This window comes from Chiloscyllium plagiosum, unplaced genomic scaffold (genome assembly GCF_037043375.1).
Source record: "Chiloscyllium plagiosum isolate Xiang-an unplaced genomic scaffold, Cpla_swu_hap1 HiC_scaffold_20, whole genome shotgun sequence".
Classification (NCBI taxonomy): Eukaryota; Metazoa; Chordata; class Chondrichthyes; order Orectolobiformes; family Hemiscylliidae; genus Chiloscyllium; species Chiloscyllium plagiosum.
The window spans coordinates 50,798,404-50,811,511 of record NW_028270158.1 but is presented as its reverse complement, the minus strand read 5'-3'; the positions used below and the strand labels follow the sequence as shown (position 1 = coordinate 50,811,511).

General features: G+C 42.9%; 1 protein-coding gene across 2 annotated transcripts in view; it reads right to left on the bottom strand.

The window, feature by feature from the left end:
* The window catches only part of chtf18 (CTF18, chromosome transmission fidelity factor 18 homolog (S. cerevisiae)), a 112,800-nt gene that overhangs the window by 78,327 nt on the left and 21,365 nt on the right, over positions 1-13,108 (bottom strand). For both annotated transcript variants that reach the window (XM_043711297.2, XM_087997931.1), the window contains 3 exons: positions 7,089-7,141; positions 4,782-4,929; positions 1,074-1,289 (listed from right to left, as the gene is read on the bottom strand). In XM_043711297.2, the coding sequence (XP_043567232.2) occupies positions 1,074-1,289; positions 4,782-4,929; positions 7,089-7,141 (417 nt within the window). The remainder of the gene's footprint in view (positions 1-1,073; positions 1,290-4,781; positions 4,930-7,088; positions 7,142-13,108) is intronic.

Sequence of the window (13,108 nt, the reverse complement as noted above, 5' to 3'; positions counted from 1 at the left end):
CAACAACACTCTAATCTAGACCCTGATCTCCAGCATCTACAGTCCTCACTTTCGCCTCATGGTTTGGTATGGCAACTGCTCTGCCAGGACTAAAAGAAACTACATAAAGTTATGAACACATCCAGACCAGCATGCATGCCAACCTTCCATGAGTCTATTGTGAAGTTCAACTCATTGACTTTATGATTGGGCAAGTCTATCCATAATCTATTGGCCCTTTCTGTGATTAGAGCAGCAGAGATTTATGACATTGAACAACACGGCTACCCCCACATGGCCTCTCAATAGAGGGGATGGAGAGATACTGATACCTGTGCAATAAAAACCCACAACAACATAGCATTTTTCACAACATCAGTAATGTCCGAAGGTGCTTTATAGTTAACAAACTACTGTGAAGTGAATTTACTGCTGTAGCTTACCTACTTTCCTTTAATGCATTTAAGATTTTAAGGATGTGACTGCACTGGAGGGGGTGCAAAGGAGAATCACCAGAATGTTTCCTGGTATGTAGCAGTCTAGCTACCAAGAGAGACTGGATAAGCTTGGGTTGTTTTCTTTAGAACAGTGACGGCTGTATGAGGAACCTGATTATGGTGTTTAAAATTATGAGAGGCATAGAGAGGGTTGCTGTTTTGCAGCTGTTCCTTTAGGTTCAATATGAGGCAGCATAATTTTAAGGTTGGAGGTTCACAGGGGATTTGAGGAAATATTTGAGGTCAACCAGAAGCTGGTGTAAATCTGGAATGCATCACCTAGGAGAGCAACAGAGCAGGAAACCTCACAATCTTTAAAAAGTACTTGATTCAGCACCTAAAGTGTCATAACATTCACGGCCATGGGCAAAATGATGGAAACTGGGATTAGTATAGATAAATCAGGACAGACTTGATAGGCTGAAGGGCCTTTTCTGTTATGTAGGACACTATGACTAAGATTATGGGCCAGTTCAATGGAATGCAAAGCCCCTTATAAATATTCAACTGATATAATTAACCTCGCAGTTGCTCTGAATCTCTTTATGGTCACCTTCACCACAGCTACTGAAAGGACTTGCTTTAGTACCCAGTTACCTTGTATTTTGGTCTGCTGTGTGCATCGAGTTCTGCATCTAGGATCTCTTCAGTAATTTGTGTCTTGCTCTTCCACTTGTTCTGCTGCAGCTGCTGGGACGGTTTGAAGGACGAGTGTTTTTCTACCAGTTGCTTGCTTTTCTTTACGGGTTTCTCCTGGCCAAAGACTACTGTGTCCCACATTTTCAACCACTTCAGGAGGCAGCGATTCGTGTACTGAAACGAGAAGCAGCCCTTAGAACCCACATGGGCAAGCTGACATACAGATTATACACAACACATAAATATCCTTTCAATACTGGAGTGATTTCATTGATCAAGTTTAAAATTGATCGAGAATTGCTTTATTATTTGTTAGAATATATATAATAGGTGTAACTGATATAATATTGTGCATATCAAAACAATAATCACTTTGTAAATGATGCAGTTACATTCTAGCTCTCATAAAAGGCATTCGCCAACATATGATAGCTAAAAATGAACTTTTAAAGTCAAGAAAGTACACCAATGCCTCTACTTCCTCAGAAGGCTAAGGACATTTAGAACGTCCACAATGACTGTTACCAAGTTTTACAGAAATAGCATAGAAAGCATCTTACCTGATGCACCACAGTATGGAATGGCCGCAAGAAATTACAGAGACTTGGGAATGCAGCCTAGTAAGTCATGAAAACCAGCGTTCCAATCATTGATTCCATTTAAACATCCCACTATCTCAGGTAAGCAGCCAACATTATCAAAGACCCCTCCCACCCCTGTCTTCCAGCCTCTTCTATCAGGCAGAAAATACAAGAGTTTGAAAACATGTACCAACAAATTTAACAACGCCTTCTTCCTTATAATAAGACTTATGAGTGGACTTCTCATACGAGAGTTGATCTTTTCTGCACCTTCGCTGTACCTGTAACACTATATTCTGCATTCTGTTCTATTACACCAAGGTACTTATGTATGATTTGACTTGACAGCACACAAAACAATATGTTTCACTGTATCTCAGTACATGCCAATAACAAATCAAAACAAAATTAAAAAATGAACTATCGTAATAGCATTGCAAGGCAGTTGAAACAAAATCTCAGGAAAAAAAAACAAGGTTATTACAATGCTGCTAATAAAGACTGGCCAAGGTACAAAAGTTAGCAAACCATGGTGATAACCATTGTCAGGATTGGCGAGAAGAGAAATTGAATTTCCGATGAAGCTGTCTGCTTCCCTTTTGAAGTAGAGGGCGCAGTCAATCTTTTAATAGTATTTCCATTTAAATGATTACATTAAAGTTTGGCTCATGTCATACTTTTTAAACAGTGTCCGAAACATTACACATGCTCTTAGGAATGTTACGTTGTCCAGGCTGACATTTCAATTTGCAGATATTTTGAGAGAGATGGTGATGCTGATCTTTATAAAATCGACGATCAACACAGCTGTTCGAAAGGTGAAACATGATTCCTAAATCTTGCAGCTATTCCACACTGAGGTGCATTGGGTAGGATGCTTTCTATGGTGCAATCTGTAAAACTTGGTAACAGTCATTATGGGCGTTCTGAATGTTCTTAACCTTCTGAGGAAGTAGAGGCATTGGTGCACTTTCTTGACTTTAAAAGTTCATTTTTAGATATCATATGTTGGCGAAAGTCTTTTATGAGAGCTAGAATGTAACTGCATCATTTGTAAAGTGAATATTGATTTAATGTGTGCAATATTATATCAGTTATATGTACAACGTTTCCACCAATAGGATAATACATATCAGCATTCTTTTTCACATGTTAATTCAGAAAAATCATCGCTTGTACACTTGCAAGGTCACGTAGGACACCAATGAAGAAAGTTGCCTAATTCAAGTCACACCTTACATTGCAGTGGTTGAAAGTTCACCATCAAAAAATATATTTTTGCTGATTCCTGTTGGGGATGTTGAAAATGTAAAAAGCTCTGCCCTTAGTTTTAACTAATCTGAACTTCAATCTCCATTGACACTGCAGTAAAGTACTCCTGATTAAATAAAAGATGCTTGCATTGTCCTACATAGTTGCGGTCAGCCATAGTTCAGTCAGTAACACTTGCCTTCAAATTAACAAATTGTGGTTCAAGTCTCATTTCAGAGATTCAAATACATAATCTAGGTTGATGTTGCAGTCAATACTCAAGATTTGCTGCACTATAAAAGGTTCTGTTTTTTAAGCGAGATGCTAAACTGAGTCTCTGCCTGCTCTTTTAGATGGACAAAAAACAATCCCATAGCACTATTTTGAAGAAGAACTGCAGAGTTCTCTTCACTGTCCTAGAGGCAAAGAATGATCCTGCACAGAAACAGGCTATTCAACTTCATTTTTGATTAGATTAGATTAGATTCCCTACAGTGTGGAAACAGGCCCTTCGGCACAACAAGTCCACACCGAACCCAGTCCCATTTCCCTCTGACTAATGCACCTAACACTATGGGCAATTTAGCATGGCCAATTCACCTGACCTGCACATCTTTAGACTGTGGGAGGAAACCCACGCAGACACGGGGAGAATGTGCAAACTCCACACAGACAGTACTACAAGGTTGGAATCGAACCTGGGACCCTGGTGCTGTGAGACAGCAGCGCTAACCACTGAGCCACCATGAAACATTTTGCCCGTGAAACATCTATTTAGTTGTCCCAACAGTATGGATGATATTGATCTCGGAATCAACATCATAAAAACAGATTATCTGGTTATTACACATACTGATATATGTAATTGATTGCTGCACTTCCTATATTACAATACTAACTACATTTCAACTACATCACCGGATGCAAAAGACCTTCAGGTCATCATGAGGACTCCCTAACTTCTCTTCAAAATGATCAACTAAAATGAACAGCTTGTCTTCAATTTTCCTGCCTTTGCCCCAAAGATCTGACTGAACTTCCTCAGACAAATACTGACTGATATTGTTGGTTTCTCTATATCATCTAGTATTGCCCCTCCTTCCTTGAAGATAAAATCATGACGTCTGCTGAACTTCAACTTCCTTCTTTAATTTTCTTCAACTGCTAGCTGATCTCCACCCTTCCTATCAAATTCTTGTAACATTATGTTAGACAAGTAACACATCCCAAGTATGTTACACATCCCTAGGTCCTTCCTTGGGGAGATTTTGGCTAGGATGCTCTTCGGAGTATTGGTACAGACATAATGGGCTGAATGGCCTATTCCTGTATTGTAGGGATTCCATGATTCTATGAAACATGTCACTGGACCAGTAATCCAGAACCCCAGGGGACATGAGTTTGAATCACACCTTGGCTAATAATTTGAACTCAACTAAAGAATCTGGAATACAAAATTAGTCTAATAGTACCGTCCATTGTTATAAAAACTCACAAATGTTCTTTTGCAAAGGAAATTTGTCATCCTTGCCTGGTCAGGCCTACATATTATTCCAGATCCTACTGCAAGGTTGAGTTCTAACTGTTTTTTTGAGCAATTAGGGATGAATAAAACATGTCCAAGTCAGGAACCCACATCCCACAAACAAATAAAGTAAAGCTCACATGTTCTGGCAGACTTCAAAGATCTGTTTCACATTTTCAAATTCCTCTCTTCACCCAACCTCATATTTTCATAGAAAGAACATAGAATTGTTTAGCTCAGATTTAATTTAACAGAATTGCTTTATTGTGCAACAAGAAAACCTGATGAGAATTTTGACAAATTACTTACATCATCACTGAGCAGTTGGGTATACTGCCTGGGAGTGAATCTATCAACCCAGAGGGTGCTGGAGCTACATTCTTCACATTCATCGCCAATTTCATCCGCAGCCTCTCCTTCCTGTTTCTCAACTACTCCAAACTCCTCATCAATCTGGCTTTAAAAGGAAAGCAAAGCAACATGTAGTAAACAAGACTGCTTATCCAACATCCAGTAGTGGAAGGCAGAAACTTCTACCAATTAAATACTAGGAAGACTGAAGCTATCGTTTTTGGTGCTTGCTGAAAATTCTGTTCCCTAGTTACCAACTCCATTCTTCTCATTAGCAACAGTCTGTCATGAATCCAGTCTGTTTGCAACCTTACTTGTCACATTGGAGCATTTACTCAACACTGGAGTTGAGCATCCTGCTTTATAATCGTGCCACCCACCAATTTCCACCTCCACAATATCACTTGATTTTGCTCGACTCAGCTCGTCTGCTACTGAAACCCGAATTCATGCATTTGTTATTTTTGTTATGGACCAGACCAAAATATATTAAGGAGATTGCCTAACCCCAAAATGTTCTTATTTTAAAGAGAAGTGCAAGGTGTCGCATTCCAGGTGCAATTCAATTGGTCAAACTACCCAAAGCAAAAAACACTCCATTTTTACACTACAGTTAAAATACAGACCGAATAATAATAAAAGAACTGGCTTAACTGTAACTCTATCGAAATGCTTTACAAAATAATATATATTAACTATTACTAATTAACTGTTCCAATATTGTAACATCCCACACACACCCTTGAAAAAGGCAAATTCAGTAAAATAGATTGTCTCACATGCAATTCTAGCAGCAGGAAGGGAACCTCAGATTTTAGCTGTAACAGAGAGAGGAATAAGAGCTTCCACATCCAGCTTCAAACTCCCAGCAACTGCAGAAAGCTAAAACTAAAAATCCTGGTTCTGTGGGAGCTTGACCCCACTCATTTAGGTTGCTTCTATTGTTCCACCCTAAAAAAAGCTCAAGGTCTCACAAGCTGTTTACCGTATTGCTTTGGAATACACTGTTTGGCACCTCTGTCACACCTTTCCTCATAATAAAAATATGACAAAATACACCTCTTAAAACCATCATATTGTCACACTTCTACACTCCTGCCTGGCCTCACATTTTGTACTCTTCAGAAATCTGAGGACAAAGTAAAGTCTGCCTCCTCTGGCCTATCTTACAGCAAGGCCAACTCCCCTGTAACCTCTGTGCGTTCTAACCTACATTGGCTTTCAGTGAAGCTATGGCCTTGTCCTATCCTCGCTCTGTAATTGCCAACCTCACAACTCTCCAAGATATCTGTCCACTTCTAGTTTTGGCCTTGTGCGCATTCACAATCATAATGCCTCCATCACTGGCACTGTGCTTCATTGTCTAGCACGAGAATTCTTTCCCTATACCTCTCCACATCTCTACCTCACTCTCCCCTTTTAAGCACATTTCTTAGTACCTGCAGGTTTACTCAAGTTTTTGGTCAACTGATTTAATGTCTCATATGGTTTGGTATCATCCTTCATTATGGTGAAGCACCCTGGGATGTATCATTATATTAAAAGATACTATATAAATGCAAGTTTCTGTTCTGAAAGGAAAAGAGGGAGAAAAAAAATCTTAAAATCAGCAATATGAAAACTCAACTATTTAATTTATAACTGCATTCTGTTCAAGAAAGCTTTTGGTGAAGCATAGAACTGGAACTAACTTCTACGGATTTTAATTTGCAGAATTTTGCATTATTTAGAACACCCCTCTCAAACAAACATGAGTGGCTATTGCCTGTATTTTTAGTGAGGGTGCAAGTGATCCCCAGTTAAGGCTCACCATCTGCACACAGGTAAATAACATCAATGTACTCTTAACATATGTATAAAGCTGTTCCATTTTGATTCATTATGTCTCTCAGAATTCAGGATTGAATTTCATTGCTGAATCAAACTCTGCTTTTCCATTGCATAGAATGCGTTGCTCAACCTATTCATGGGCTATATTGCAAAGTTGAGTCCATGTAAACACACTCGAGGTACTGAATGCCATCCAGAATTTCCCAATTACTATGACCTATCCTGATGTGGAGATGGAGGATAAATAATAGTGTATTTTGTTTATTGGAAGTTTCCAATACAAGAAAAGTCATTTTACGTTGTTGCAGGACAGTAACCAACAATTTGCAGTTTTCGCTTTAATCTCAATTTTAGTGTTTTGCTCTTGATAGAAGCATATACCTCAAAGTTGGGTTGTTAAATTTAGCTGCCTGGAGTTGCAGTCCCCAGACTTACCTATTCAGCATTTCACTCAACCTCTGGGATTCTTCCAACACCAGCCTGCGATTCTATACAAACACACAGAATGGTAAGGAAATGTTTCAAAGAAACAAGTGCTAAAAGAAATACTCATATAGAAATAATGTCAAGTGAAGGCTCATTATCAAACTTAGAGTGGAAAGAAGGACAGAGAGAGACAGGGGGAGAGAGAGAGAGAGAGAGAGAGAGAGAGAGAGAGAGAGAGAGAGAGAGAGAGAGAGAGAGAGAGAGACAGACAGAGCTGCAGGGAGAACATGTTCAGGGAAATCAATGCACAGATAAAAATAAACAATAGGGGGAGGGCAATGGGGCAACTCAAGAGGAAAGTGAAGAGCATTCAAAGGAGAATGGAGAAAGTTAAAAACAGGAAAAGGTAGAGATGAAGAAGAATAGGTGAGAGAAGTGGCTGTAGCAGGGTAGATGTTGGGGAACTCAAACTGAGTGTCAGCCTGGATGCTTCACCCAATGACTAACATGCAAATAAAGATTTTTGATGAAACCAAATGGTCAATTACTTTGGAGCACAAATTGCATTATGATTGATAATAATCACCTCAAGTTCAACATTACATAATGTGGGAAAAGCTGCAGCAAACAGCTGTGACGGCAGCCAGTGCCCTTGGTAAGAAAACATCAACATGAGGCAACTGGGTTCCACAACTGTTTCAGCAAACGTATAATAGTGTTACCTACAGACTAAACACATACAGAGGAACCTCAACTATCGGAAGGACACGGGTTAGGAGTATTTTGTTCGGTTAATCGAATTCCGGATAACATTGTTTAGCCAAGCATCAGGACCTTGTGATCTTGCCAGATAATCGAATGCTGGATAATTGAGGTTCCTCTGTACAGCTCAAAACTTCCAAATGCTTACCATGGAGATCAACTGACATTGGAGCAGTACACACACACATATATATATCTCAAACATATAATGCATTTACACTTTTCACTTCACTGTAAAATATTTGATGCAGAATAAATGTGGAATGCAAGTTGACTTTTTTTTTTAACATTTTTTACATGCTGGGACTTACATTCTTCTAGGCTATCTCTCGAAGAAATTATTGGGAACTAGCACAATTGCAGAAATAAACCTTGAAAAAGAATGTGTTTCTGGAAAGATTTGGCAATGGTCAGGCAAAAATCTACATTGATATAGCCTCTTTAACATAGGAAGACATCACAAAGACAGAAATTGACATTCAGTCAAAGGAGGAGATATTAGGAGCAATGGACAAAAACTTGAGCAATTAATGGTCGGTGCATTTTAAAAGGAAGTCTTCAAGAAACAGCAGTGGTTGGTGGAGCTGTTGGTAAGTACTTCAGGTTTCATACATCTAAAGGCCATGCAAAGCGTTGTGAATTTTTTTAATTTCAAAAATATATTTTATTCATAAAATTATTTTGATATCTATACAATTGGTGATGCCATACACACGTATACATTCCATTTCTTTACATACAGAGATCGGAATTAATCATTCGTATGTACAAGTCAGTACATTGACTATCCAGATATTTTGCTGAGGCGTCAGCGAAGCCCAACTATTGGGTGGGCCCCCTGTTTTCCTAGACAGGCAGACCTTACATGGTGGTCTTTCCCCACCGCGCCTTGGCAGCAGCTGCCAAGCTTCAGCGCATCCCTCAACACGTAGTCCTGGACCTTGGAATGCGCCAGTCCGCAACACTCAGTCGGGGTCAACTCCTTCAGCTGGAAGATCAACAGGTTTCAGACAGACCAAAGAGTGTCCTTCACAGAGTTGATGATCCTCCAGGCACAGTTGATGTTCGTCTTAGTGTGCGGCCTGGGGAACAGACCGTAGTACACGGAGTCCTGCACCATGGAGCTGCTCGGGACGAACCTCGACAAGCATCACTGCATTTTTCTCTAGACTTCCTTTGCGTAGGCACATTCCAGGAGGAGGTGTGTGAGAGTCTTGACCCCTCCGCAGCCGCTTCGAGGGCAGCGCATGGTGCGGTGCGGCAGAGAGTTCGGGCGTGCATAAAGGATCTCACCGGCAGAGCCCTTTTCACCACCAGCCGAGCAATGTCTTGCTGCTTGTTTGAAAGTTCTGGCGATGAGGCATTCTGCCAAATGACTTTGACAGACTGCCCAGGGAACTGCTCAATAGGATCCGCCCTCTCCTTTTCCCGAAGGGTCTCAAGGATACTACGTGCTGACCACTTCCGATTGGACTTGTGGTCAAAGGTGTTTTTCTTCATAAATTTCTCCACGAAGGACAGGTGATACGGAACGGTCCAACTACTTGGAATGGTCTGCGGCAGCGAGGCCAGGTCCATCCTTCGCAACACTGGGGACAGGTAGAACCTCAGTACAGTGACTCTTCGTGTTTGCGTACCGGGGATCCATGCACAGCTTGATGCAGCCACACACAAAGGTGGCCATCAGGGTGAGGGTGGCATTGGGCGTGTTTTTTCCCCCGTTGCCCAGATATTAAACCATTGTGTCCCTTCCGACCCGGTCCATCTTTGATCTCCACATGAAGTGGAAGATGGCCCGGGTGACTGCGGCAGCACAGGTTCTGGGAGTAGGCCAGACCTGTGCCACATACAACAGCAATGACAGTGCCTCACACCTGATGACCAGGTTTTTACCCACGATGGAGAGCAACCATTGCTCCCCTAGTTTCTGCCTCACTTTCCTGATCCGCTCCTCCCAGGTCTTGACGCACACCCCAGCCCCTCTGAACCAAATACCCAGCACCTTCAGATGGTCAGTCCTGACAGTGAAGGGGATCGAGGATTGGTCAGCCCAGTTCCCGAAGATCATGGCCTTGCTCTTGCCTCGGTTCACCTTGGCCCCTGGGACCCGTTCGAACTGGTCACATATGCACATGAGTCTGTGCATGGACAGCGGATCAGAGCAGAAAATGGTGACGTCATCCATGTACAGGGAGGCCTTGACCTGTAGGCCCCTGCTGCCAGGAATAATCACCCCTCTCAGGCTTGCATCCTTCCTGATGGGCTCGGCAAATGGTTCTATGTGGCACACAAACAAGGCAGGAGAGAGAGGGCAGCCCTACATGACTCCAGATCTGACTCCCACCCATTGATTGCGACTGCACTGAAAATGTTGGTGCAGAGCAGTCTGATCCAATTGCAGATTCCCTCCCTAAAGCCCATTTTGGAGAGAACATCCCTCATATTCGTATGCAATATCCAGTCAAAGGCTTTCTCTCCTGGTCCAGGGTGATGAGGCAGGTGTCCAGCCCCACTGTCCTGCACGTAGGCAATCTCCTCTTGCAACATGTTTGAGGTGAGGGATGCCATGGACGTCCCTGCTGAAAACACTTGCAGGAAGTGCACCCATCTCCAGCACCTCCAAGACCGCGTTAGGGAACTGGAGCTGGAGTTGGATGAACTTAGGATCATTCGGGAGGCAGAGGGGGTCATAGATCGGAGCTTTAGGGAAGTAGTAACTCCAAAGATGGCAGCTAGATGGGTGACAGTGAGGGGGACTGGGAGGAAGCAGCCAGTGCAGGGACCCCCTGCGGCCGTTCCCCTCAAGAACAAGTATACCGTTTTGGATACTTGTGGGGGGGACGACTTACCATGGGTAAGTAACGGGGCTCAGGCCTCTGGCACGGAGCCTGTCCCCGTTACTCAGAAGGGAAGGGTGGAGAAGAGCAGAGCAATAGTAATTGGGAACTCAATAGTTCAGGGCACAGATAGGCGGTTTTGTGGGAACGAGAGAGACTCACGTTTGGTATGTTGCCTCCCAGGTGCAAGGGTACGTGACGTCTCTGATCGTGTTTTCCGGGTCCTTAAGGGGGAGGGGGAGCAGCCCGAAGTCGTGGTCCACATTGGCACCAATGACATAGGTAGGAGGAGCGCTGAGGATGTTAGACAGGCTTTCAGGGAGCTAGGTTGGAAGCTCAGAGTTAGAACGAACAGAGTTGTTGTCTCTGGTTTGTTACCCGTGCCACGTGATAGAGAGTCGAGGAATAGGGAGAGAGAACAGTTAAATGCGTGGCTACAGGGATGGTGCAGGAGGGAGAGATTCCGGTATTTGGATAACTGGGGTTCTTTCTGGGGAAGGTGGGACCTCTATAAACAGGATGGTCTGCACCTGAACCAGAGGGGCACCAGTATCCTTGGTGGGAGGTTTGCTAGTGCTCTTGCGGGGGGGGTTTAAACTAACTCTGCAGGGGCATGGGAACCCAGACTGTAGCTTTAGGGTGCAGGACCTGGAGTGTAGGGAGGTTAGGAACATGGCATCATTTTCAAAGGAGGGTGCCTGTAAACAGGGAAGTGGCTTGAAGTGTGTATACTTCAATGCAAGAAGTATACGAAATAAGGTAGGTGAACTTGCAGCGTGGGTTGGTACCTGGGACTTCGATGTTGTGACTATTACGGAGACATGGGTAGAACAGGGACAGGATTGGCTGTTGCAAGTTCCAGGGTTTAAATGTTTTAGTAGGGTCAGAGGTGGGGGCAAAAGAGGGGGAGGTGTGGCATTGCTTGTCAAAGATAGTATTACAGCTGTGGAAAGGACAATGGATGAAGACTCGCCATCAGAGGTAATTTGGGCTGAGGTTAGGAATAGGAAAGGTGAGGTCACCCTGTTAGAAGTTTTTTTACAGGCCCCCTAATAGTCCTAGAAACGTAGAAGAAAGGATTGCGAGGATCATTCAAGAGAAAAGTGAAAGTAATAGGGTGGTTGTTATGGGGGACTTTAACTTTCCTGATATTGATTGGGAAAGCTATAGCTCAAGTTTGTTAGATGGGTCAGTGTTTGTCCAATGTGTGCAGGAGGGTTTCCTGACACAATATGTAGATAGGCCAACAAGAGGTGAGGCCATACTGGATTTGGTTCTGGGTAATGAACCAGGCCAGGTGTTAGAATTAGAGGTAGGTGAGCACTTTGGGGACAGTGACCACAATTCAGTGACTTTTACTCTAGTGATGGAGAGGGATAAGAGTGCACTACAGGGCAAGAGTTATAGCTGGGGGCAGGGAAATTATGATGCGGTGAGGCATGACTTAGGAGGTGTGGCCTGGAAAAGTAAGCTTCAAGGCAAGGGCGTAATTGATATGTGGAGCTTGTTCAAGGAGCAACTATTGAGTGTCCTTGATAAGTATGTACCCGTCAGGCAGGGAGGAAAGGGTCGTGTGAGGGAGCCGTGGTTTAATAAGGAATTGGAATCCCTTGTTAAATGGAAGAGGGCGGCCTATGTAAAGATGAGGCGTGAAGGTTCAATTGGGGCGATTGAGAGTTATAAGGTAGCCAGGAAGGACCTGAAGAGAGAGCTAAGAGCAGCAAGGAGGGGACATGAAAGGTCCTTAGTTGGTAGGATTAGGGAAAACCCTAAGGCTTTCTATAGGTATGTCAGGAATAAAAGAATGACTAGGATAGGAATAGATCCAGTCAAGGATAGTAGTGGGAAGTTGCGTGTGGAGGCTGAAGAGATTGGGGAGACACTGAATGAATACTTTTCGTCAGTATTCACTCAGGAACAGGACATTGTTGTCGATGTGAGTACCGAGTCACAATTAAGTAGAATGGATGGCTTTGAGGTATGTAGAGAAGAGGTGTTGGAAATCCTGGAAAGGGTGAAAATAGATAAGTCCCCTGGGCCTGATGGCATTTATCCTAGGATTCTCTGGGAAGCAAGGGAGGAGATTGTAGAGCCATTGGCCTTGATTTTTATGTCCTCGTTGTCTACAGGAGTAGTGGCAGAAGATTGGAGGCTAGCAAATGTGGTTCCCTTGTTTAAGAAGGGGAGTAGGGATAACCCTAGTAACTATAGGCCGGTGAGTCTCACTTCTGTTGTGGGTAAAATCTTAGAGAGAATTGTAAGGGATAGGATTTATGAACATCTGGATAGGAATAATGTGATCAAGGATAGTCAGCATGGTTTTGTGAAGGGCAGGTCGTGCCTCACAAACCTTATTGAATTCTTTGAGAAGGTGACTAAGGAGGTGGACGAGGGGAAAGCAGAAGATGTGGTGTATATGGATTTTAGTAA